This window comes from Osmerus eperlanus, chromosome 9, assembly GCF_963692335.1.
Source record: "Osmerus eperlanus chromosome 9, fOsmEpe2.1, whole genome shotgun sequence".
Taxonomy (NCBI): domain Eukaryota; kingdom Metazoa; phylum Chordata; class Actinopteri; order Osmeriformes; family Osmeridae; genus Osmerus; species Osmerus eperlanus.
This window is the reverse complement of record NC_085026.1, coordinates 2,300,608-2,326,386: the sequence shown is the minus strand read 5'-3', so window position 1 is coordinate 2,326,386 and position 25,779 is coordinate 2,300,608. Positions and strand designations below refer to the sequence as shown.

General features: G+C 51.6%; 1 protein-coding gene across 2 annotated transcripts in view; it reads left to right on the top strand.

Moving 5' to 3' along the window:
• The window catches only part of sptb (spectrin, beta, erythrocytic), a 33,053-nt gene that overhangs the window by 1,923 nt on the left and 5,351 nt on the right, over positions 1–25,779 (top strand). Inside the window, exons 2-30 of one of the 2 annotated variants that reach the window (XM_062469665.1) lie at positions 1,766–2,028; positions 10,605–10,756; positions 11,036–11,209; positions 12,363–12,460; positions 12,839–12,919; positions 13,138–13,253; positions 13,379–13,491; positions 13,642–13,829; positions 13,958–14,075; positions 14,481–14,639; positions 15,058–15,360; positions 15,631–15,781; positions 16,145–17,015; positions 17,169–17,306; positions 17,428–18,187; positions 18,330–18,532; positions 19,119–19,209; positions 19,311–19,457; positions 19,726–19,989; positions 20,120–20,344; positions 20,579–20,668; positions 20,941–21,231; positions 21,695–21,825; positions 22,416–22,620; positions 23,011–23,234; positions 23,597–23,747; positions 24,084–24,328; positions 24,540–24,678; positions 24,933–25,017. In XM_062469665.1, coding sequence (XP_062325649.1) covers positions 1,869–2,028; positions 10,605–10,756; positions 11,036–11,209; positions 12,363–12,460; positions 12,839–12,919; positions 13,138–13,253; positions 13,379–13,491; positions 13,642–13,829; positions 13,958–14,075; positions 14,481–14,639; positions 15,058–15,360; positions 15,631–15,781; positions 16,145–17,015; positions 17,169–17,306; positions 17,428–18,187; positions 18,330–18,532; positions 19,119–19,209; positions 19,311–19,457; positions 19,726–19,989; positions 20,120–20,344; positions 20,579–20,668; positions 20,941–21,231; positions 21,695–21,825; positions 22,416–22,620; positions 23,011–23,234; positions 23,597–23,747; positions 24,084–24,328; positions 24,540–24,678; positions 24,933–25,017 — 6,073 coding nt within the window. In that variant the 5' untranslated portion in view covers positions 1,766–1,868. Of the gene's footprint in view, positions 1–1,765; positions 2,029–4,371; positions 5,032–10,604; positions 10,757–11,035; positions 11,210–12,362; positions 12,461–12,838; positions 12,920–13,137; positions 13,254–13,378; positions 13,492–13,641; positions 13,830–13,957; positions 14,076–14,480; positions 14,640–15,057; positions 15,361–15,630; positions 15,782–16,144; positions 17,016–17,168; positions 17,307–17,427; positions 18,188–18,329; positions 18,533–19,118; positions 19,210–19,310; positions 19,458–19,725; positions 19,990–20,119; positions 20,345–20,578; positions 20,669–20,940; positions 21,232–21,694; positions 21,826–22,415; positions 22,621–23,010; positions 23,235–23,596; positions 23,748–24,083; positions 24,329–24,539; positions 24,679–24,932; positions 25,018–25,779 lie in introns of those variants that run through there. The other variant, XM_062469664.1, reaches the window with a different exon arrangement.

The window sequence follows — 25,779 nt, the reverse complement described above, 5'->3', positions numbered from 1 at the left end:
AGTGAAGCTGGGCACCTCCTAGCCATGCAGAGACTGCCCAGTGAAGCTGGGCACCTCCTAGCCATGCAGAGACTGCCCAGTGAAGCTGGGCACCTCCTAGCCATGCAGAGACTGCCCAGTGAAGCTGGGCACCTCCTAGCCATGCAGAGACTGCCCAGTGAAGCTGGGCACCTCCTAGCCATGCAGAGACTGCCCAGTGAAGCTGAGCACCTCCTAGCCATGCAGAGACTGCCCAGTGGAAATGTAGTTGCACCGTACAGCAGCTATGAACCTCCTATCCGACACTTTGGATAAAAGTGTCAGCTAAATTTCAAACTGTTTAGTTCTGTACACACAGGAAAGTATGCATAGATGCGTACTAGAGCGGAGTGTGTTTAGCTAGCCCTGGCATGTAGGAGCCGTGTGTGTGAGGTCTCCGCAGGTTGTGTGTGAGGTGATAAGGGGATCCCCAGGGTGGGTGGAGGGTCCCTGGGCTGATAATAAACCTCTGCAGGGGACTGATACAGACAGGAGTTGTTGTAGGAGGAGGAGGAGGAGCAGGAAGAGGTGGGAGGTCTATTCCAATGTACTGGGGAAGCTGCACTGTACATGCTGTCCACGGGCCTCTTCTACATTCACATTTAGATTTACATTTACTCTTCTTTGAATAACGGACTCACACGCGGCACACACACGCACGCACGCACACACATGCACACACAGACACACCCAGGACACAGACCTCACTCCCGCTATGAATATCTACCTTTACTCTACATAACTAGCCAAATAGCCCTGAATTAAATTTCTGCACTTCAGCAGAGCACCACAAGAGGGTGGTCTCACATTGAGTCGTGGGTGTGAACATTATGGCTCACAGATTCCCTTCACAACCAGCCCTTGAGTAGCACTGTATAAACATACTATTATAACCAGACAAAATACACGAACAGCGTGGGGGGCTGCATCATTTGAGAGCAGGCAAGGGTTTGTTCGTCATGAGAGGGGTTCCCCTCCCCCCGAACAGGAAGATAAGGCAGGCATGCTCAACACAGATAGAGCTATCTTAGTGGCTAACCTTCACTCGCCATTCAACCCTGAGAACACACACACACTCTCCGCACACACACACTCTCCGCACACGTTCACGACACGACACAGTGACAGTTGGGGGACATGTCGTGCTCAAAATGGACTCAAGGGATTGGAGGACTGGTGGTGTCGGTTTGTGGAGCCAAAATAGATGGAAAAGGTTATAAACTGAAGTAGAATGTATGTAACAATATGTTTCCAAAAATGCGAGTAAGCTAGTGGCTTTCCCTGACCTGTGTGAATTGTTGATTGTGGTTATTAATAGTATGAGACGCTTCTATCCAAGGAGACGTACAGGGGGGGGGGGGGGGGTATTGACTGAGGAACCTCTTGTTCTTCAGTCAAATGATCTACCCCGAAGCTGTACTCATCTCCCTGCATGATGTTTCGTTATGGTTTGAAAGTGTGTGCAGGTGGTGGAGTTTTAACCCTTTTTCCCGACTTTCGGTCTGAGAAACACTTCCTCTTGCTGTCCAATATGGACTCGTGCGCATTTCAAATAGCTTTACTAATAGTTCATCTAGTTCATCTTACTGACTGAAGCTCTTTATCAGTGAGACGATGAATCTGTAGCACGCTCAGATCAGCCTGCTCCCTCAATGTAGAGAATCCCAACCATGCTGGGTCTTTATAAAGCAGCATATAAATACCCGTGGTAATAACTCGCACTCGTGTGTTTTCCTCTGTGTGCCAGACCCCTCTCCTTTCCTGGTGTGTGACCCTGCCCCCTCTCCCTCGCGCCCCGTCCCTCCCAGAGCACCCAAGCACACAGCCGTGCCCCGCCCCCCGCCGCCAAGATGGCCGACGCCGTGGCGACCACCATGGACTTTGACAACGTGGAGATCACGCAGCAGTACAGCCGCATCAACACGCGCTTCGAGCTCTCTGATGAGGAACTGGACAACGACAACAGCTCCGCCCGCCTCTTCGAGCGCTCGCGCATCAAAGCCCTGGCAGGTGAGGCTGGTATTTCCTGTTTACATGTGATGGGCTGGGGTTCTGATAGGTTAGAGTAGTACTTCCTGTTTACATGTGATGGGCTGGGGTTATGACAGGTTAGAGTACTACTTCCTGTTTACAAGTGGTGGGCTGGGGTTATGACAGGTGAGACTGGTACTTCCTGTTTACATGTGATGGGCTGGGGTTATGACAGGTTAGAGTACTACTTCCTGTTTACAAGTGGTGGGCTGGGGTTATGACAGGTGAGACTGGTACTTCCTGTTTACATGTGATGGGCTGGGGTTCTGATAAGTTAGAGTAGTACTTCCTGTTTACAAGTGGTGGGCTGGCTAGGAGAGAGCAGTGTATATGTTGATTATGTCAAAGCAACAGCATGTAGGCCTCCCCTGTTCTGTCTCACATGTCTCGCGGCGCATGAGCCCCACACACACACCCAAATGCCTACGCCCCCTCGGCCCCCTGCTAGCTGCTGGGATCACTTGCACATTCCCAGAATGCCCCAGTGTGATGGAGCTGGACAGCTGCCCTCCCTGTCTACCCTCCATAGCTTGTATCTCCGGGATGACTGGCTGAGCTCGTAATATGTGACCCACCTGTGGGGCTTCTGTCCCTGGGGGGAGGGAGGGGGTGACACGGCCGGGCTGGGCCGGGCCAGGGGGAGGGTGGTGCTGGGGTAAATATGCATTATGGGAACAGAGTTTAAAGGTTGGGGGGGTCACATATCTTGAAAGCCTCAGCCATTCGAGAGCCTCAGCCATTGGGAGTCAGGTGGCTGAGCGGTGAGGGAAACGGGCTAGTAATCCGAAGGTTGCCAGTTCGATTCCCGGTCATGCCAACTGACGTTGTGTCCTTGGGCAAGGCACTTCACCCTGCTTGCCTCGGGGGAATGTCCCTGTATTTACTGTAAGTCGCTCTGGATAAGAGCGTCTGCTAAATGACTAAATGTAAATGTAAATTCGAGGGCTCAGTAAGGATGTGGACCAGAATGATGCCTCTGGGTAATCTGGGACTGAGGTGGGAGAGAGAGAGAGGGTAGACAGAGAGAGAGAAAGAGAGAGAGAGAGAGGGAGAGTGTGTACAAGAGAGGATACATGTGAGTGTGTATGTTGTGTGTGTCTATGGTCTGAGACAATGGGAGACTTTACCTGTCTGCTAGGCCCCACACCCTGCTCTCTGCTCCCCTCAGAGCAGACATGAGTCAGCAGCTCTCTGCTGCTCTCTGTCTCGGAGGTCCCTGTCTCTTTAAGAGCAGTGAGCTGTTCTGTGTGAGAGCTGGCTGCGTGGTGTTGTGCTGCTGTTGCTCCAGTGTTTCACGAAGCAATCCATTTCCTGTCAGAGAAAGAGAGGGAAAAGAAGAGGAGGGATGAGAGAGAGACAGGGTGATGGAGAGAGGGAGGGATGGAGAGAAGTGGAGGGGGTGAGAGAGGGATAGAGAGTAGGATATAGAGATAATGGGCGAGAGAGAGGAGAGATGGAGAGAGAGATGGATGGAGAGAGGGGGTGAAAGAGAAAGAGCGAGAGAGAATGGAGGGTGAGAGAGTCATGAAGAAAGGTATAGAGAGAGCAAGGAGAAAGAGGAGAGAAAAAAGAGGGAAAGAAAAGAATATATACTGGTAGAGAGAGAGAGAGAGAGAGAGAGAGAGAGAGAGGAGGAAGAAAGAAAAAAATCGAAAGGGTGTATGTGTAAGTAAGACAGTATGTGTGTCAGAGCAAGACGAAGAAATGGGTCTAATGCGTAGCTATTGATTTACAGCTTGTCATCACAGAAAACAGGTATTCATCTGAGCATTGTCTGAAAGCCCATAGACGCCAGCTACACAACGCACAGCAGCGCTCATGAGAACACATACACGCTCCCACACAAATGCACCGCTCATGTGATTTAAATTTAGATAAGACACACACGTTTTCATCTCCGGAACACTCTTCTAGGTCAGCCAGTCCTGTGTGTGAGTCGTTTCTGCACCCCCCTCCCCCCCATTCCCCACCCCACACCGCTCTGCCTCCCCTCCGGTGATGTCACGGCTGCGTGGGGTTGTTTTGACGAGGGAGGGAGGGAGGGAGGGGGGGAGGATGACATACCCGTCAGGAGCACACGTGTGCAGCCAGGGACATACCGTATGCATGGCTGGGACGCTGGAAAACCACTCTGACCTGAGCTGAGCTGAGGCAGACGGGGAGACGCAGCACAGCTCCGACGCAGAGAGAGACCGGGGGATCGGCACGACGGAGGGAGAGAAAGACGGACGGAGCGGGAAAGAGAGGGAGGGAGCGGGAGATCGCGCCAGACGGAGAGGGGGAAAAGGGAAACAGGAGGAGAGGAGGAGCAGCAGCTCGAGCGAGAACGCGGGAGCGAGCGAGAACGAGCGAGGGAGAGAACCGGACGAAGGAGGACGTGGAGTGTCAGCTCCCAGCTCCGGGGGGCTCCTCAGCAGAAGAGAGGCAGGATGAGCAGCCCGTGTCTGCTGCGAGCCGTTCCTGCTCCCCTCAGCCAGCCCCGGCTCCGAGAGGTCAACATCAGCCTGAAGAGCAGCCGGGACAGCGCCCCCACCAGGACCAGCGGCCCGGGGGGCCGGGAGCCCGGCGTACGGCCTCCGGCCCCAGGGAAGGAGGCCTCTCCACGGGCCAGTCTGAGCAGTGGCACCGGTATCAGCCGCAGTAAGAGCACCCCTCCGGTCCACCGGGCCCAGCGCACCGATGCCAGGAAGACGGGCCGCGCCGAGGGTCGAGGCAGGCTGGAGCCACAGCACCAACCAGAGAGGAACGGGACCCTCTTGGTCATCTCTCCGCCGGGACAGCCCGCTGGGATCTGTCCTCTCCCCTCCTCCTCAACCTCCTCCTGCACCCAGGGACGGCACCAGCCCTCTCCTCCGCGCCTCCCCCCTCCTTCCTCCTCGACCTCCTCTTCCAGGAGCATGAAGAAAGCACGCTGGCTTAGTTTCAGCACCTCCAACATCTGCTTCAACACCATCCTGGACGGACGCTTCAGGCAGCTGCAAGGTACCTTCCTGCCCTGGTGGAGGTGAGGGTGGAGAGGAGGTTGGGGGCGGGGTTCGAGGTGAGGGTGGAGAAGAGAGGAGGGTGGGGGTAGGGTGAGGTTGGAGGTGAGGGTGGAGAGGAGGTTGGGGGTGAGGTTGGAGGTGAGGGTGGAGAGGAGGAGGGGTGGGGTGGGGTTAGAGGTGAGGGTGGAGAGGAGGACGGGGGTGCATGACCCTTCCCCTTCCCTGTCAGTTTGGGTGGTGGCGGTGGGGTTGTTGGGGTTGGCGGGGGTGTTGAGATGCAAGCGTGTGGGCTGAGGCTGGTTGGTTGTTAGAGCGGGATGTGCTTTCGTTCTAGTGGCCCTGGTTTAAATGCATTGCTGGTTATTTATTTATTTTCAGGAAGCGGTGGCCATGCCCCAATTGTTCGTTGAGTTCGTTCTGAATTTTTCATGGAGCAAAGTCCTAAAAAGGCTGTGTGTTGCTTTCCCTGTTCCATTTCCATGGTCCAGGACGGTGTCAAGAGCTCTTTCCTTTCTTCTTTTTTTTCCGGGCGATTAATGAGAGGTTGACACCTGTGGTCATTGTGTTCCATGGAGTACCCAACACCCTGCTCTCTCCCTGACAGAATACCAGCAGGGTGGAAATGTGTCTGTTTGTTGTCTTCTGACTCATAAAGACTCTTTAACAAGTCACGGTTCGACACAATCAGCTGTGTGGAAACTCTTCTAATTTCTCCAACTCTTCCTCTCTCCTTATGACGCCCGCCGGTATCTTTATGTGGGTCTCTGAGGTCGTTGTCTCTCTCTCTCTCTCTCTCTCTCTCTCTCTCTCTCTCTCTCTCTCTCTCTCTCTCTCTCTCTCTCTCTCTCTCTCTCTCTCTCTCTCCCTCTCCCTCTCTCTCTCCCTCTCTATCTCCCTGTCTCCCTCTCTCTCCCTCTCTCTCCTGTATTTAATGAAAGATCCTCTCTGCCACAGTGGATTTGTGTTGTGTTGTACTTTTCAACTCCCGGATGACAGGATGCATTAGCGAGGGGGGGGGGGGAGGAGGGGTGTGGGGATGGGTAGGGTGGATTGGAGAGAGGGGGAAAGAGCGAGAGAGAAAAACACACACACAAACATTACCATTGCTCTTATTGATTTGGGAATGTGTCCAGAGCTCGATGGACCCTTAAATGATTATTAGGGAACACTTATTCTTCTGATGACGGAGATATCAATTTGTTGCTGTATTTTAAAATGTTTATTTAACCTTTATTTAACTTAATTTCAAGGGAGACCTGGCCAAGACAGGCTGAAACATAAAAACACATAGTTACAGAAAGAAGAACACAAGTTAAGACAGAAGACAAGTTACATAACCTGGTTAATTTAAAAACATTGACATTTTTGGGAATGTCTGTTCATTTCAAATAGAGGCAGGTTCCCCAAAAATGACAATGTTTTAAAATTGTATTGGCTTGGATGTATTGGCTTGTATGTATTGGCTTGTAGTATTCCTCTTTGTTACTCTGGGTGTTTACCCTCTCTCTTACCTCGCCTGCTTACGTATTTGTTATTCCGTCCAGCTCGTTGCTATGGCTGTTTCTTCTCCTCCTGCCTTGTTTGTGCCCAGCGTAAGTCACTTGGACACCATGCTGTCAGACTGTTATTGTCTCGGTCAGTGTACACTCTAACACGGCTACTGTCCACATGCCTCTGTTAACCTCTCTGCTGCCCTGCGCTCCAACGAGCCTGGTAGTCTACACAACACTATCCTGATGCATGCCAGTTCTGCCCTCGGCCAATCAGGTCTATGGTTATGCTATCGACCAGCAAGGTCTGGAGTTCTGCTCACAGCCAGCCTGTTTAGTTGCTCTGAAAACTCTATTCTCAGCTGGTTAGGTCTGGTGCTCGGTTATCAACCTGTCAGGTCTAGAGTTGTTGACACCTGCCCTCAAGTCTGATACTCGACTCGTCAGGTCTAGGCCCTTGACTAGTAAAGCTCTGGAGTTCTGCTTCTGGCCAATTATATTAAGTTCTGCCTAAGGCAGTCAGGACTAGACTTCTTCTATCGACCAGTCATGTCTAGAGTTGTTGCCTGTTAGATCCAGAGCCCAGCTTATCAATTCTGAAGCTTATCAAATCTGAAGCTTATCAAATCTGAAGCTTATCAAATCTGAAGCTCCTCCCTCAACTAGTTCTGCCTTGGCAAGTCAAGTGTAGAGTTCTGCCCCCAAATCATCAGTTCTAGAGTTCTGCCATCAACCTGTGGGGTCTGGTGTTTATCCTTGGGGCCAGCATGCCCGCAGGTAGCCCTGCCAGTCCTGACTCAGGCAGGCTTGAGCTGGGGTGGGCAGCCCTCGCTCAGCAAGGGCTGACTGTGGGAAAAGGGGCTGGCTGTGTACAGGGAAAATCCATCAGCATGAATTAGTCATGGGGCTGTCGCTGGAGTCAACGAGCAGGGAAGGAGAGATCAGCAAGTGGGAGCATGTGAAACAGAGGAGTGTTTAGCGAGACTCGTACTGGTGAAGAGCTGCGAGAGAGAGAGAGAGATGAAGGGAGAGAAAAAGAGAGAGATGAAGGGAGAGACACCAAGACCAGCAGAACACATCAGGGTCAGATACACATTTCACACACATGAATATTCACTAGAGTAGTCGTTACATTGAAATTGTATTCATTTAGCAGATGCTAAATGAACGGTTTTATTCAAAGCGACGTACAAATAGCGCTCGGAACAGAGTGCAGAGTTCCAAACGTATTTCGGTGGTTAGAGTCAATATTTCGATCAACAAAGTCTCATATTCATGTATCTCCCCATGCATTCATGCATGGGGAGATGATGTACAGGGAGATGTCGCTGTACTTACTGTAAGTCGCTCTGAATAAGAGCGTCTGCTAAATGACTAAATGTAAATGTAATGTAAATCTACATCCTTCCCTGACTTAGGCTTCACCGTTAGTGCCTGTGTTAGAAGACAGCCATGTTCTACAACAGTTGGAAGAGTGAGAGACACATTTGAGAGAGATATTTGGAGTACCGAGCTGCTAGTAGGATGTGTGATGCTTCACCCCCACTCGAACCCTTTTCAAAACATCCCAAAATGCATCAGCGCTCAGCTGCAGATCCTGTCTCTGGGAGCCACAGTTAAACACAGGCGAGCTCATCTCTGACAGCTCTCTCTGGGCCATTACTGGGCCATGTGAAGGACAGTCCTGGACTAACTGGCACCCTCGGGGGCTGGTGAGGATAGCTGGGGCTTCTCTGGTCTACCTGGCCCCTCTGGGGCTGGTGAGGATAGCTGGGGCTTCTCTGGTCTACCTGTCCCCTCAGGGCTTGGTAAGGGTAGCTGGGCAGATGGACCCTGGAGGGGACTGGAGACAGAGCCCCCATGTTCCCACTCCCCCACCCCCTCCACCATCTAGTGGTCCCCTGACAACAGCACTCTGCCTGTCTGGCAGAACGTGCAGAAGATGGAAGCGGATTGTGGTGTGTTCTACGAATGGCATCATTATTTGATAAGGGCTGGGGGTTGGTCGGGGGTAGGAGGGCGGGGTTTGGTGTCATGCGTGCTCCTGTGATTCCTCCCTGAGTGACCGAGGAAAGAGAAGACATGGTTATTTAATCACGTTAGATTCCTTTACCATGTATAAGTGTACAGTACGGTGTGTGACTGGTTATGCTGTGTAGATGACTCAGGACATGCTTCGTATATGTTTCACATGGTTGTCAGTAGAGGTACTGGAAGTGACACGTCACTTCTACTGAGCCAGGAAGCCTTTGTCTCCACAGACTAGACTCTTAAAAGCGTGTCTTTCTTTCTCGCTGTCTCTTTCTATTTCTCTTTATTTGATCCATCTCATCTTCTCCTGCCTGACCTCCTTCTCTCTCCATCCATCTCTGGTTTACCCCTGGATCTCCTTGAGTGTCTTGCTTTCTATCTTGCTCCCCCCACTCGTTCTCTTTCCCCATTTTCTGTATCTCTCTCTCTCTTTCCCATGTATCGCTCTCTCTCCCATGTTTCTCTCTCTCTCTCCCATGTTTCTCTCTCTCCCATGTATCTCTCTCTCCCATGTTTCTCTCTCCCATGTTTCTCTCTCTCCTTGGCTGTTCTCTACAGCATCCAGCTCTAAATAATTTATAAAACAAGTCATTAAGGATGCAGTCTTTTGCACTTTTGTATTTGGGATCAAGGATTACCATGGTACAGCCACTGAAGGGGAACACACACATACACACACAAACTGCAAAGTGCACACCAAAAAAACAGTACCCACATAACTGCAAGTCTGCTGTACATTGAGTCCCTCTAACAGCATATGGAGGAGTCAAATCCACTTAGCTTGTTGCTGAGTAGCAGGACATTTGTTGTTGTAAGTGGATGTGTGGAAAGGTTTGGAGACATGAGATGTTTGGAGATGTGAGGTGGTGTTTGGGTGTTTGGAGATAAGAAGATGTTTGGAGATGTTTGGAGATGTGAGAATATTTTTTGAGATGTTTGGAGATGTTTGGAGATGTTAGGATATGTGGAGGTGTTTGGAGATGAGAAGATGTTTGGAGATGTGAGAATATGTTTGGAGATGTTTTCGAGATGTTTGGAGATGTGAGAATATGTTTGGAGATGTTTTCGAGATGTTTGGAGATGTGAGGATGTGTGGAGGTGTTTGGAGATGAGAAGATGTTTGGGGATGTTTGGAGATGTGAGTAAATGTGTGTAGATGTAAGGAGGTTTTTCAAGATGTGAGATGTGTGGAGATGTAAAAACAATTGTGGAGGTGTGAGGACATGTGTGGAGATGTGACAAGATGTCTAGAGATGTTTGGAGATGTGTGGAGATGTGATGAGATGTGATGAGATGTGATGAGATGTGTGGAGATGTGATGAGATGTGATGAGATGTGTGGAGGTGTGTGGAGATGTGAGGAAGTGTGAGGACATGTTCAGAGATGTTTGGAGGTGTGGAAATGTGATAAGATGTGATGAGATGTGTGGAGGTGTTTGGAGATGTGATGAGATGTGTGGTGTGATGTGTGGATATGTGAGGAAGTGTGAGGATATGCTTTAGAGATGTTTGGAGATGTGTGGAGATGTGATGAGATGTGTGGAGGTGTTTGGAGATGTGTAGAGGTGTGATGAGGTGTTTGGAGATGTGTAGAGGTGTGATGAGATGTGTGGAGGTGTTTGGAGATGTGTGGAGATGTGATGAGATGTGTGGAGGTGTTTGGAGATGTGTAGAGGTGTGATGAGATGTTTGGAGATGTGTAGAGGTGTTTGGAGGGAGATGTGTTGTTGTCTTTTCTCTCTGAGATCAGATTTCTTATTTTATTTTTTATCAAATGTTTCATACTCCTCATTATGAAAAGACCCACACAACCACACACCCACATTCACTCAAAGTCACTTACACTCAGCATAGGTAATGTCAAGTTGTTATTCTACTTCAAAACCTTTACCAGCATAGATACTTTCTAAAGGACTAAGAGGGATGGGTGAAAGGAAAATAGATACTGTCCGCGAGATTGATGATATCCACTGTGTGGTTATGTATGTGTGTGTGTCTGTCTATGTGTGTGTGTGTGTCTGTGTGTTTGTGTGTGTGTGTTCCTCCTCTAGATGAGCGTGAGGCAGTCCAGAAGAAGACCTTCACTAAGTGGGTGAACTCAATTCTATCCAGGGTCAGCTGTCGCATCTCCGACCTGTACTTGGACCTGAGGGATGGACGCATGCTCATCAAACTGCTGGAGGTCCTGTCAGGGGAGCGTCTGGTACGTGTGTGTGTGTGTGGGGGGGGGGGGGAATACTCCAAACCATCAAGATGATCCTTCTCATACTATCAAATGATGTAGACATGTCATAAGTGTAAACTCTGTCCCCTCTGTTCATACCTTCACTCCTCTTTCTCTCTTCATATCTCCCTCCCTTCATCCCTCTATCCATCCCTATGGCTCCTTCTCTATCATTCTCTATCCCTTCAACCCTATATCTCTCCATGACTTCATCTCTCCACCTATCAAATCCCTCCCTCCCTCCATCCCTCCCCTCAGCCCAAGCCTACTAAGGGTCGAATGAGGATCCACTGTCTGGAAAACGTGGACAAGGCCCTCCAGTTCCTCAAAGAACAGCGGGTCCACCTGGAGAACATGGGCTCCCATGACATTGTTGACGGCAACCACCGACTCATCCTGGGTCTCATCTGGACCATTATCCTCCGGTTCCAGGTGAGCAAGCCCACAGCCACGGAAACATCTAGAAAGAATCTCAGTCTTCACTTCTTCTGGCACCTGTCGTCATTATCAACGGTTCCAGCTACATCCCAAACGTGTCAATTTGATTATTTTATCTCTTTTTGTTGGGCTAGAAAAAAATTATTTATTTTTAATATGACAGCTTTAGTTATTTTTAGTGTTCGCCGTTCAAACAATATGGCCTGCTGCATAATTCAATCTTTCAAAACGAAGAGAAAAAAGGCAGGAGTTGACTTGGCCCCTGTCTGCATCCCACCGCTCAGAACAAACCAAGGAGAACCAAAGCTGGGCTAAATTTAGCCCCTCTCAGGGCCTGTCTCTCAGTGAAAATCTCTGCTCCAATTACTGAGCCACTGTGTGGGAAATTCACATCCTCAATATCAGTCTGACCAAGGTCCCAATTAGCAGAACTAGTGCCAGGAAAATGGCTCATCTAGGGTTAGTTCTACAAAATCTTGTTTCATGCTCCCAAATCATGTTGTGAATCCTAACTGAATAAGGGATGGGGTTTAAAGAGATGTGCATGTGAACACTCTTCAAACAGAACATTCACTAAATGTGTATATTTGATAAAGGAAATAGTGGCATCCAAACCATGAAGGTTTTGTCCTCAAATGTACAGGGCAGTCTAGCTTCCAGTCAGTGGAAATATAGAACAATAACTAACTACAGTGTTACTATAGTACAGTGTTTAACTGCAGTCTAACTGTAGTATAATAACTAACTACAGTCTAACTGGAGTACAATAACTAACTACAGGCTCACTATAGTACAGTATCTAACTACAGTCTAACTACAGTATAATAACTAACTACAGTTTAACTATGGTACAGTATGTTCCTGTAGTCTATCTACAGTACAGTATCTAACTACAATGTACATTATGTACCTACAGTGTAACTACACTTCAGTGTTGTTGACAGTCTCTAACAGCAGAGACCTCAGAGTATAACCTCAGAGTATAACCTCAGAGTATAACCTCAGAGTATAACCTCAGAGTATAACCTCAGAGTATAACCTCAGAGTATAACCTCAGAGTCTAACCTCAGAGTATAACCTCAGAGTCTAACCTCAGAGTATAACCTCAGAGTGTAACCTCAGAGTCTAACCTCTGTGTTGTTGACAGATTCAAGACATCGTAGTGGAGACGGGTCAGGCAGACCAGAAGGAGACTCGCTCGGCGAAGGACGCCCTGCTGCTCTGGTGCCAGATGAAGACCGCCGGGTGAGACCGCCAGATGACCAGGATCACCATGACCAACAGTTATAATCAGAGAACACCCGGGTTGATTACAAAGATCGATTACTTAGTTACTTCTTGGCAATAGTTAAGGTGCATTGGATTTGTGTCACACTTGGCTCCTAAGGGGACCGATCTGTGGGTTTCATCAGACTTGATGAGAGAATTCAAGTGACCCTAAAGTATAGTTGCAGTGTACTTACTGTAAACCCAGTAGTCAACCCAGATCTGTTTTCTGCAGGGGAAAGTTTGTGGTTTGGGTTCATCGACTTAGACCGATGTTCGTTGAGCAGAATCGATTTGGAAGAGGAGATGGAATATTTTGTGAGCGCGGTCACTCACTGTCTCTGTTTTCTCTCGCAGCTATCCCAATGTAAACATCACTAACTTCACCACTAGCTGGAAGGACGGCATGGCTTTCAATGCTCTCATACACAAACACCGGTGAGGAGACGCCAACCGCCAACACTGTTCTGTTCTGTAGGCTCTTAGTTTTGAATGTAAATACTCACACTTTCTCTGGTTCTCATTTATCTCACACAAACTCTCTCTCTCTCTCTCTCTCTCTCTCTCTCTCTCTCTCTCTCTCTCTCTCTCTCTCTCTCTCTGTCCTTCACTTCGGTCTCTTTCTTCATCCCTCTCCCTCCCACTCTCTCTTTTAGGCCAGATCTGGTAGACTATAACAGATTGAAAAGGTCCAACCCCACCCACAACCTGCAGAATGCCTTCAACGTAGCAGAGCAGAAGCTTGGCGTGGACAAACTGTTAGACCCAGAAGGCAAGTGTTGTCCCTGGCCAGGACTTGCTGTGTGTGAGCTGGAAGCCTGTCAGGGCAGAGACCCTCAGGGACCTGTGAGTGTGGCACATCAGAAAGTTCCTCTCTGACCGGCGCTCCCTTTGCAGATGTGTTCACGGAGAACCCCGATGAGAAGTCCATCATCACATACGTTGTGGCGTTCTACCACTACTTCTCCAAGATGAAAGCACTGGCCGTGGAGGGAAAGAGAGTTGGCAAGGTGAGATTGTGATGGCACCACGTGTGTTTGAGCGTGTCTGGGTGTATGTGTATGTCTTTGTGTGTGTTTCTGTGTCTCTACGTGTATCTTCGTACGTGTGTCTTGTGTGATGGTATTTCTATTCCACCTCACCCCTTTCCTGTGTTACAGGTGCTCGACCACGCCATTGAAACCGAGAAAATGATTGACAAGTACGAGAGCCTATCATCTGAGCTGCTGACCTGGATTGAGCAGACCATCATAGTTCTGAACAACCGTAAGCTGGCTAACTCTCTGAGTGGTGTTCAACAGCAGCTGCAGGCTTTCAACTCCTACCGCACCGTTGAAAAACCACCAAAGTGAGAGAAAAAAACACACTACCCTACCATCAACACATCCACGGTCTACTCTCAATATGCACAGTTCATCTTATCCATACCAGGTCCTTTTGATAGTGGTTGACCGGTTGTTTTGTGTTGGTGTCCAGGTTCCAGGAGAAAGGTACCCTGGAGGTTCTGCTCTTCACCATCCAGAGCCGCATGAGGGCCAACAACCAGAGGGTGTACACCCCCAAGGAGGGCGCTCTGGTCTCAGACATCAACAGGGTGAGAGCCCCCCTCTCCCAGCGCAATACATACTCACACATACACACACACAAACACCCACACATACACAAACACACACACACACACACTCATACACTTGCCCATATATATACTATACACCTGTACACACACATACAAACACAGACACTCACACACTCATATATCCTATAGACCTATACAAACACACACAGACACACACATATATGCCATACACCAATACACACACATTATACACAAATGTAAATATATATATATATATATATATATATAAGCACACACATACAGACTAACACGCCTATACACACCCCCACACACTCACCCACCCACACCCACCCACGCACAGCCACGCACAGCCACGCACAGCCACACCCCCATGAACAGCCCTGTTACGGTGTGGTGTGTCAGGCCTGGGAGCGCCTGGAGCAGGCGGAGCACGAGAGAGAGCGCGTCCTGAGAGAGGAGCTCATCAGACAGGAGAAGCTGGAGCAGATGGCCCGCCGCTTCGACAGGAAGGCCGCCATGAGAGAGACCTGGCTGCTGGAGAACCAGAGACTGGTGGCACAGGTACAGGTGGCACAGCACACAAGCCTTACTGGGAAACCAGCTTGTTCTAAGAAATCTCTAAGAAAGAAAAGTGTTTGTGCATAATGCATGTCACAGAGTACCTTATGTCGACCCAGAAATCATTGACATCATCAGGTCCATACATCACAGATGTATGGACCTCCGTGTAGCACTTTCACCATAAATAAGTTTCCTCACACAGTCCTTGAAATACAATTCGCATTGTATCCATTTAGCAGATGTTTTCATCCAAAGCGACGCTCAAATAGTGCATAGACTGTACAAAGTACAACAGAGAATCCGGGCAATAAAGTGCATAGTTCTAACAATATTTTAGTGCTTACAGCCAAGGAACAGTCTGCACAGGACCAAACATGAAGCAACAACAACGATCTCCTCCTCCCTCCCATCCTCTCAGGACAACTTTGGCTACGACCTGCCGGCGGTGGAGGCGGCCAAGAAGAAGCACGACGCCATCGAGACGGACATCGCTGCCTACGCGGAGCGTGTGCAGGCCATGGTGGCCATCTCCAAGGAGCTGGAGTCTGAGCGCTACCACGACGCCAAGCGCATCGACGTACGCAAGGACAACATCCTGCGCCTGTGGGATTACCTGCAGGAGCTGCTGAAGGCCCGCAGGGGGCGCCTGGACAAAAACCTGACCCTACAGAAGATCTTCCAGGAGATGTTGTACATCATCACCTGGATGGATGACATGAAGGTACCTGTTTCGGTGGATTTGGCCCGTCATGTAGGACATTCAACGTTTCGACACATCTGAATACATACCCACAAGTACAACCTGAAAGCTATCCCCCCTCTTATTCAGTGTCCTAGATCCACACAGCCTTAACCTCTTTTACCATCAACCGTAAATCTAAGTCGGACAGCCAAACACTGTCTTGTTTATAATTCCAAGGAGAAACATTTGACGACTAAATTGTACAACTCTTCTACGTTCCGATTCCTTTAACCTCTCCCCGTGGTACAGGCTCGTCTGTTGTCTCCGGACTTCGGGAAGCACCTGTTGGAGGTGGAGGACCTGCTCCAGAAGCACGCTCTGGTGGAAGCTGACGTCGCCGTGCAGGCTGAGAGGGTGCAGAACGCCAACGCGGCTGCCCTCAAGTTCGCTAATGGAGACAGTAAGCTCAACCGATCTGCATGAGCGCCAGAGTGATCCGTCTCCAAGGGCAGTTCTGGGGTGGGGGGGGGGCAGACCTTCTTGTGGCCCCCCCTAAATGTAGAGTCTGAATAATAATAAACATGGTCTTTTGCAGGTTAATGCCTGCATTGCAGTGAATAAAAACAATAGGCCAACAATTATGTTTGATGTAACTGGCCCATCTAATAGTAACAGTACAACTGGCCTCAGCTCGGCTCCCCCAGTCTAGAACCTTCCCTGTCCGTCTCGCCGTTAAACAACCCCAAAAAAACACAAATCGAAACAATCTATTCCATTCGTGTAGCTCCCGTTTTGATGTTTCGCGCTTCTCTCCTTCTCCCAGGCTACAAGCCGTGCGACCCTCAGGTGATCCGGGACCGCGTGCAGCACCTGGATCTGTGTTACCAGGAGCTGTGCGCCCTGGCTGCACAGCGCAAGGCCCGTCTGGAGCAATCCCGGCGCTTCTGGAACTTCCTGTGGGAGATGGCGGAGCTGGAGAGCTGGATCAAGGAGAAGGAGAACATCTTTTCCTCCCTGGACTATGGCAAGGACCTGACCAGTGTCCTGGTGCTGCAGAGCAAGCACAGTGCCTTCGAGGATGAGCTGGGGGCCAGGAGGGCCAACCTGCAGCAGGTGCTGGACGAGGGCGACAAGATGATCCAGGCCAAGCACTTCGGCAGCCCCAAGGTCCACGAGCGCATGGAGGACGTGCAGAGGCAGTGGCAGCAGCTGGAAGAGCTGGCCGCCTTCCGGAGGCAGAACCTCCAGGACACCCAGAGGTTCTTCCAGTTCCAGGGGGACGCCGACGACCTCAAGGCCTGGCTGCTGGAGGCCAAGAGGCAGACGAGCAGCGAGGATGTGGGCCACGACGAGTACACCACCCAGAGGCTGCTCAAGAGGCACCGCAACCTGAGCGACGAGGCCGCCAAGAATGCCGCCACCATCGACAGCCTCTCCAGGCAGGCGGCAGCGCTGCCCGAGGAGCTGCGCAACACGCCGGACATCCAGAGACGTCTGAAAGACATCAGGGACCTCTACATGGAGCTGATGTCCCTGTGCGACCTGAGGAAGAAGAAGCTGAATGATACCATGGCCCTCTACACCATCTTCAGTGAGACGGACGCCTGCGAGCTGTGGATGGGCCAGAAGGAGACCTGGCTGGTGGGCTTGGATGTGCCAAAGAAGCTGGAGGATTTGGAGGTGGTTCAGAACAGGTAAACATAACTGTTGCAGGTGGTTTATGATGTATGTATGTATGGATGGATGTGAGTATATAGGTATGTGTGTTTGTACGTGTGTATTTATGCATGTATGCACGTTCTTTTAAATGGGTTTGAATGCATATGAGTGTTTTTTGTCCCTCTCAGGTTGAGTATTCTTGCTCAAGATATGGCGAATGTTCAGTCGCGGGTTGACAATGTCAACAAAGCTGTCAAACAGCTTGAGGACACCAGACATCCCCGCACCAAGGAGGTAAAGGAATGTCAGATGCGCCTGAACAAGAGGTGAGTCTAGTTCTCCCCACAGTGATTCTAACTCTGAGAGCGCTAAAAGAATGTTAATATGAACCATGACCGATTACCTCGAAAGGCGTAGATACTGAGGCCTCCTTTGTTCGTTCCCCAGGTGGGAGGCCTTCAAGGCCATGGTGGAGGACAAGAAGAGAAGAGTCGACTCCGCCGTCAGCCTCCGCAACTACGGGCTGGACTGTGACGAGAGGGAGGCCTGGATCAAGGACAAGACGCGGGTCATCGAGTCGACGCAGGAACTGGGGAACGACCTGGCGGCCGTCATGACCATCCAGAGGAAGCTGTTCGGCATGGAGAGGGACCTGGCCGCCATCGAAACCAAGCTGACCTTCCTGAGACGCGAGGCGGAGCAGCTGGCCCGCGACCACCCCGACCACGCCGCCGACATCACGGCGAGACGCGCGGCGCTGGAGGAAGCCTGGGACGCGCTGCGGAGGACGATGAGGGACCGCGAGGAGTCACTGGGGGAGGTGAGCAAGCTGCAGACCTTCCTCCAGGACATGGACGACTTCCAGTCCTGGCTCTTCAAGACCCAGAAGGCCGTGGCGTCCGAGGACATGCCCACCACGCTCCCTGAGGCGGAGCAGCTGCTCAGCCTCCACGACGCCGTGCGCGAGGACATGAACAACCGCGAGGAGGACTACCACAAGGTGAGGGACACCGGTCGCCAGGTGACCCAGGGCCAGGAGGATGACCCCCAGTACCAGCAGCTAGCCCAGAGGCTGAAAGGCTTGGACCGGGGCTGGGAGGAGCTCCACAAGATGTGGGACAGCCGCAAGAACTTCCTGGACCAGGGCCTGGGCTTCCAGCAGTTCATGAGGGATGCCAAGGCCACAGATACCATCCTCAACAACCAGGTAAACTCATTCAAGCTGAACGTTTTGTTAGGTGATTTCAGTCACCTATACAGGATTTCGCGTACTATACAGGAAATCAACTCATTGTTTATGTAATGTGCTGTATGTTGAATGTGTGTGCGTGTGTGTTTGTGTGTATCAGGAGTACACTTTGGCCCACATCGACAAGCCGGACACTCTGGACGGAGCAGAGCAGGCCCTGAAGAAGCATGAGGACTTTGTCATCACCATGGATGCCAATGAGGAGAAAATCGCCAGCACCCTGGAGGGGGGACAGAGGCTGTTGGACAGCGGGAACCTGTACTCAGGGAGGGTCAAGGACAAAATGGACTCCATCAAAGACAGGTGAGTCAAATTGTCATTTAGAAAAACTTTTCCTCAATTCCTGTATGTTTTGCGTACAACACCTGGACATAAAGAATATCCAGTAGCATGAAACGTAAAATATGTCCAATATTCTGTGAAAGAACGTCTTCTCGACTTCTGTCCTGTCCATGGAATTTCTCGACCTGTTCCATTGACCTAAATGTCCTGGGCTGTACTCGTGGGAGTCAATCACAGGACCATCTTTTCAAGGTTAGCTTGTTCAGCAGTCTACCATTCGTGTAGACTCTGGACAGTCAGGGGGGGGTGGGAGGGGGGGTGTATAGTTTTCAACCCAGCCCTCGGAGCCCTCTCCACACAACGGCGGGCGCCTTCCCTGATGATGGGTATTGATTGCTGGGCGGAAGTGCTCAGAGTGGTGGAGTAGTGCTCAGGGGAGCTGCACGTGTCTGGTAACTTTGTAAGCTCTCTGGCATGTGGAGCTGGGCATATCAGATCCTGTGTTTATCTGGGAAGGGAAACCTCACGCCAAGGGCTCTTTTCAGTGATGCTATCGGTGGGAGGTTTAGTGTGTTGATGTTTCTGTGTGTGTGTGTCCGACCTGCAGGGCCAACACTAACCGAGGGAGAGCCCAGGAAGTCTCCGAGAAACTCAGAGACAACCGAGATCTCCAGCACTTCCTGCAGAACACTCAGGATGTAAGTCGTTCCCCACCAGCACTTTCTTTGCAGAGTTCCTGTCGTTAGTTTTATTCCCGAGTTTTGACGGTCTTCTCTTTCTTCTATTCTCTGTGTTCCAGTTGACTCTGTGGATCAACGAGAAGATGCTGACCGCTCAGGACACGTCGTACGATGAAGCCAGGAACCTCCACAGCAAGTGGCAGAAGCACCAGGCCTTCATGGCTGAGCTGGACTCCAACAAGGACTGGCTCAACAACATAGACCAGGTAATGTGCTTTCATCCAAATGTGGGGAATTGAACCTGGGATCTTCTGATCTGCAGTCAAGTGCTCTACCACTTTGCCAAACCAATCCCACACCAAGCAGTGTGTGTTGAACTTCAGACCAGGTCATCCCACCATTCTAGGGCTGGCACTTGGGCCCTGTCAGACCCCGATAGCCAAGGCACATGTGGATGAGTTACATACACATCTCCACAGAGTGAGTGCTGTCCCAGTCCCACTTCAGTCCCTGTGTCTCTCTCCCCCTGACCAGGAGGGCCAGGAGCTGATGGAATCCAAGCCCGAGTCTGAGCCCATCGTGAGGCAGCGTCTGGAGACCCTGCACCAGCTGTGGGACAAGCTGGAGTCCACCACCCAGGAGAAGGCCCGTCTGCTGTTCGACGCCAACCGCTCGGAGCTGGTCGACCAGAGCCTGGCTGACATGAAGAAGTGGCTGGCGGAGCAGCAGCAGCAGCTACGCGGCGACGACGACGTCAAAGACCTGACCAGCGCCAACATCCTGCTGAAGAAGCACCAGGTTAGTGTGTGCGTGCGCCGTAATGCAACAGGCAAGCCGCTGCGGTCCCACCGTCCAAACAAACAAAATGGATCCGGTTTGAACCGGATCCGCCTCGCCCCCCCTGACCCCCCTGACCCCCTCCCTCCAGATGACGGAGAACCAGGTGCGAGAGCGGGCGCGCGAGCTGCAGGAGCTGCAAGAGGCCGTCCAGAAGCACGCAGGCCAGAGGGAGGACCAGCCCGACATGGAGGCGGAGCAGCAGGCCGTCCAGCGGGAGTTCCAGAAGCTCCTGCCCCCCCTGGCCCAGCGCAAGGGCCAGCTGGAGGCCGCCAAGGCCGTCCACCAGTTCTACAGAGACCTGGCAGATGAGATCGTGAGGGGGATTCCTCAACTGTCATACTGTGCCATCTTGTTCACTTGGCGGACAACCGTTCCTTAATGTCAGGGCCCTCTCTCACGCTCCTTCTGTCTGCCATCCTCCCTCTGTCTTTCCCTCTCTCTCTCATTCTCTTTCGCTCTGCCTATCTCTCTCTCTCTCTCTCTCTTTGTGTCTCTCGTTTTGTCTTTGTATCTCTCTCTCTCTATTTGTCTCTCTGTATTTCTCTAGCTCTGGGTGGAGGAGAGGATGCCCCTCGCTACATCTGTGGAACATGGCAACAATCTCCAGGCCGTTCAGCTTCTGCTAAAAAAGAACCAGGTGACTAGAGCAGCAGCCGTGTATATTATCCATCCAAACTCCTCAGATGTAGCAGTCTACATCTGTTTCTCTACAGCGATGACGCTCGCAGGCGAAACTCTCTCATCAAAATCCATTCTGCGGCTTCAGTACAGCTGCGATGTAACAATGCCACATACACTCAGCAGAGGCTTTTACCCAAAGATGCGTACGGCGGTTGGGGGAATTGAACCTGCGACCTCTTGATAGGGTGAAACGCTCCGTTCGTGAGCCGTGTGTTCTCCTCTCTCCAGACCCTCCAGAGAGAGATCGAGGGCCACCAGCCTCGCGTGGACGAGGTTCTGGAGCGAGGCCGCAGGATGGAGGCGGCGGCGAGGGCGGAGGGGCGGCCGGAGGCGGGCAGTGTGGGGGAGCAGGTGAGGGAGCTGGAGGAGGCCTGGCAGCGTCTGCAGGAGGAGATGGCCAAGCGGAGAGACAGGCTGAGCGGATCGGACCAGGCCCAGCAGTACTACAACGACGCAGGCGAGGCCGAGGCCTGGATAGGAGAGCAGGAGCTCTACATGATATCTGACGAGAACGCCAAGGTGAGGACCGAGGGGACTGGGGGACTGGGAACATGAAGAAATGGACGTTTCCCCTTTCCTCCCTCTGTCTCTCTCTAACTTCTCTTCTTCTCTTCTCTCATCCCTTCTCCTTCTTCCTTCCTCTCTACGTTCTTTATTTCTTGAATCCTTTCTTTTGCTTCTCTTCATTTCGTCTTTGGTTTGCCCTCTATCTTCTATCTTCCTCTCCTCCCTCGCGCTCTCTTCTCTCCTCCTTCGGTCCTCCCTCGCTCTCTCTTCTCTCCTCCTTCGGTCCTCCCTCTCTCTCTCTTCTCTCCTCCTTCGGTCCTCCCTCTCTCTCTCTTCTCTCCTCCTTCGGTCCTCCCTCTCCCTCTCTTCTCTCCTCCTTCGGTCCTCCCTCTCCCTCTCTTCTCTCCTCCTTCGGTCCTCCCTCTCTCTCTCTCTTCTCTCCTCCTTCCCTCCCCCTTCTCTGTCCTCCCTGCAGGATGAACAGAGTGCCATGCTGATGCTGAAGCGCCACCTGATCCTCAAGCAGACCGTGGACGACTATGGAGACTCTATCCGGAGGCTGGCCGACCGCGCCCAGAAGATGCTGGCTGAGGACCACCCAGATGGGTGGGTGCTGGGGTTCAGTAATGGTGCCCTGGGTGTACGTACTGGCTGGCAGTAGCACGTCCACTGCAGGGTGCTCAGTGTGGGTCCTATGGTGGCCGTGTAGACGTGCGGCCCTGTGGAGAAGAACATTTCCTCCTACTGAAGTCCTGACTTTTGGTCTCCACCTACACTGCAAACATGTCCTGTCACATTTAGGTGCAAAAATAGATTTTTTTTGCTTGTGTATGCTTAAAGAACTGGGCTGCCAGTGCAGTAAGAAAGTTTTACTTGATAACTTGTCGTATACTTAAATTAAGCCACTAGATAAGCCATTTTTACTAGAAACAAGTTCAACAAAACAAAACATCTAAAAACATGATGATCACACACAGTTAGTCTTATTCAATTTCTCTCCCTTCTTCTCTCTCTCCCTCCATATCTCTCCCTCCCTAAATCTCTCTCCCTCCATATCTCTCCCTCCCTAAATCTCTCTCCCTCCATATCTCTCCCTCCCTAAATCTCTCTCCCTCCATATCTCTCCCTCCCTAAATCTCTCTCCCTGACCTCTCTCCCTCCCTATCTCTCCCTTTGTAAACCTCCCTCCCTCCCAGTGAGATGGTGATCCGCCGGCAGGGCCAGGTGGAGAAGCAGTACGCAGGTCTGAGGGAGCAGGCGGAGGAGCGCAGGAGGAGGCTGGACCACAGCTACCATCACTTCCTGCTCAGCAGGGAGGTGGAGGAGCTGGAGCAGTGGATCGCTGAGAGAGATCTGGTGGCCTCGTCCCAGGAGATGGGCCAGGACCTGGACCATGTCTCGGTGAGGAGGGGGTGCACACGGGTGCACAGTCACACACGCACGGAAACACACTGACACACGCACGGAAACACACACACGCACGGAAACACACTGACACACACTGAAACACATTCACACACACACTGAAACACACACACTGAAACACACTCACACACACACTGAAACATACTCACACATGCACGGAAACACACTCACACACACACTGAAACACACACACACACTGAAACACACTGACACACGCACGGAAACACAGAAACATACACTCACACACATACGACACACTCTCTGTAAAGCATCCAATTACAAACACACCCTGTACACAGAAACATGGAAAGAAACACACCCACACCCAAACCACCTCATCCTCGCCTCTTCCCCTCCCCCGTCCAGATCCTCAGGGACAAGTTCCGTGAGTTTGCGCGGGAGACGGGGATGGTGGGCCAGGAGCGCGTGGACCTCGTCAACCAGACCATCGACGAGCTGATCGAGGCGGGCCACAGCGAGTCGGCCACCATGGCCGAGTGGAAGGACAGCGTCAACGACAACTGGGCAGACCTGCTGGAGCTCATGGACACACGGGCCCAGCTCCTCACCGCCTCCTACCAGCTGCTCAAGTGAGGCCGCACGGATAGTTGGCTACTTTCATCTATCCATTTATTTTCTGTAATTCACACATGTACGCTAACGTATGTATTATTGCGTACAAGAACCTACTGTTAAAATCCTAGTCTCAATTGCCAACAGCATCCATAATACACATCTGTATCATTTCAATCTAAACAAAAATCATATATTTTATGACCAGATCATCAGAGTGACTGGATGTTGAGATATGAATCTGTTACTTGACTTCCTGGTTCTGTCTAACTTACTTCCAGGGTTCTTTCAAATGCACGTCAGTGTTCTCTCAAACATTTTTTCAAAAGCAGTTCCCGGGTTATGTCCAACCTACTTCCTGGTTCTGTCTGTTCTTCAGGTACTTCTGTGACGGGAAGGAGCTGGTCGCTCAGATCCACGAGAAGCAGAAGGAGCTTCCTGACGATGTGGGCGAGGACTTCAGCAAGGCCGAGTCGTTCCACCGCATGCACGCTGCCTTCGAGAGGGACATCACCGCTCTGGGAAAGCAGGTGACTCCCAGGAACCACACTACCGCCCCCTGGAGGTTGCAATGCCATTAACCAGGAAAAGGCAAAAACAATCGCAGTGGCGCTCTGTAACTTAAAGCACTGTAGTGTACCAAACTGAAAAGGATCATAACACACACCATAATCTCATATTGTCATAATATATAATAATCAGATTTAATAAGAAACGTCTGTAGTAACCAGCTAGAACAGGTTCTCATAGTTAACCCTCTCGTCAACTAGCAGGACCGGACTGTTTTGATGGAGGAAAGTGACGACAGCGATAGCTCTCTCACAAGCCAGATTAACCGTCACATCACCCCCCCCCCCCCCCCCCAGGTTCAGCAGTTCCAGGAGACGGCGTCCCGCCTGCACGCCCAGTACGCGGGCGACCAGGCCACGGCCATCCAGGCCACGGAGAGGGAGGTGGTGGAGGCCTGGAAGGGCCTGCTGGACGCCTGCGACGGCCGCAGGGCGCGCCTGCTGGACACGGCCGACAAGTTCCGCTTCTACACCCTGGTGCGGGACCTCACGGCCTGGATGGAGAGCATCATCCAGCAGATAGAGACCCAGGAGAAGCCCCGGTGAGGGGGGGAGGGAGTGGGAGAGGAGAGGAGGTGGGGGGTGAATGAGGGGGAGAGGGTGGGCATCAAGGGGCTGATAACACTGAGACCTTCAAACCTTAATACCACATCACATGTTACGATGTAATAACCTCCCTCCTCTCCTCTCCTCCCCTCCCCCCTCATACCTCCCTCCTCTACCCCTCCTCCCCCCCCCCCCTCCCCCTACCAGGGACGTGTCCTCAGTTGAGCTGCTGATCAAGTATCACCAGGGGATCCGCTCAGAGATCGACACCAGGGACCCCAAGTTCACCGACTGCGTGGACCTGGGCCGCGCCCTGATCACCCGTAAACACAGGGACTCTGCTGAGGTGAGGCTCAGAGGTCAAGGGGTCACCGGCCAAGGGGTCAGGGGGTCAAGGCAATAGAATTTCAGTTCAGTAAAGTGCAGCCTCTTGACATATATATAAGAATAGGGTGTTACTATAAACAGTATTGCTCTACTAGAAGAGTGTAGTGTTGCTGTAACAGTATTGTTACTGTGTGCTGTGTCGTCTAGATGAAGAGATGATGAAGCTTATGTCTGGGTTGATTGTTTGACTGTGTGACTGTGTGACTCCTCCAGATCAGGGAAAAGCTTCTGCAGCTGATGGACAAGAAGCAGGAGATGATGACCAAGTGGGACGACAGATGGGACTGGCTCAGGCTCTGTGAGTCCGACCTCCTTCCTTTCCCATCCCTCCATCTCCCCGCCCGTCCATCCCTCCACCTCCCCACCCCTCCATCCCTCCATCTCCCCGCCCGTCCATCCCTCCATCTCCCCGCCCGTCCATCCCTCCATCTCCCCGCCCCTCCATCCCTCCATCTCCCCGCCCGTCCATCCCTCCATCTCCCCGCCCGTCCATCCCTCCATCCCCTTTTGTCTTTATCGCTCTCAGTCCATCCCTCCATCTCCCGGGGATCTACCCTCCTGTGGTCCATTTTTCTTCCAACCTTAGCTGTAACATACCAGATACTGGCTCAGGCTCTGTGAGTCCGACCTCCTTCCTTTCCCATCCCTCCATCTCCCCGCCCGTCCATCCCTCCACCTCCCCACCCCTCCATCCCTCCATCTCCCCGCCCGTCCATCCCTCCATCTCCCCGCCCGTCCATCCCTCCATCTCCCCGCCCCTCCATCCCTCCATCTCCCCGCCCCTCCATCCCTCCATCTCCCCGCCCGTCCATCCCTCCATCTCCCCGCCCGTCCATCCCTCCATCCCCTTTTGTCTTTATCGCTCTCAGTCCATCCCTCCATCTCCCGGTGATCTACCCTCCTGTGGTCCATTTTTCTTCCAACCTTAGCTGTAACATACCAGATTCCGCTTGCCAAGCAACTACTTATTAAAAATAAATCAGAGCCAAAAATCCACACAAGGGCAGCTCTCCAGGAACCATGCTGGACAGCCTGGCTCTGTGTGGCTCATTAACAATCC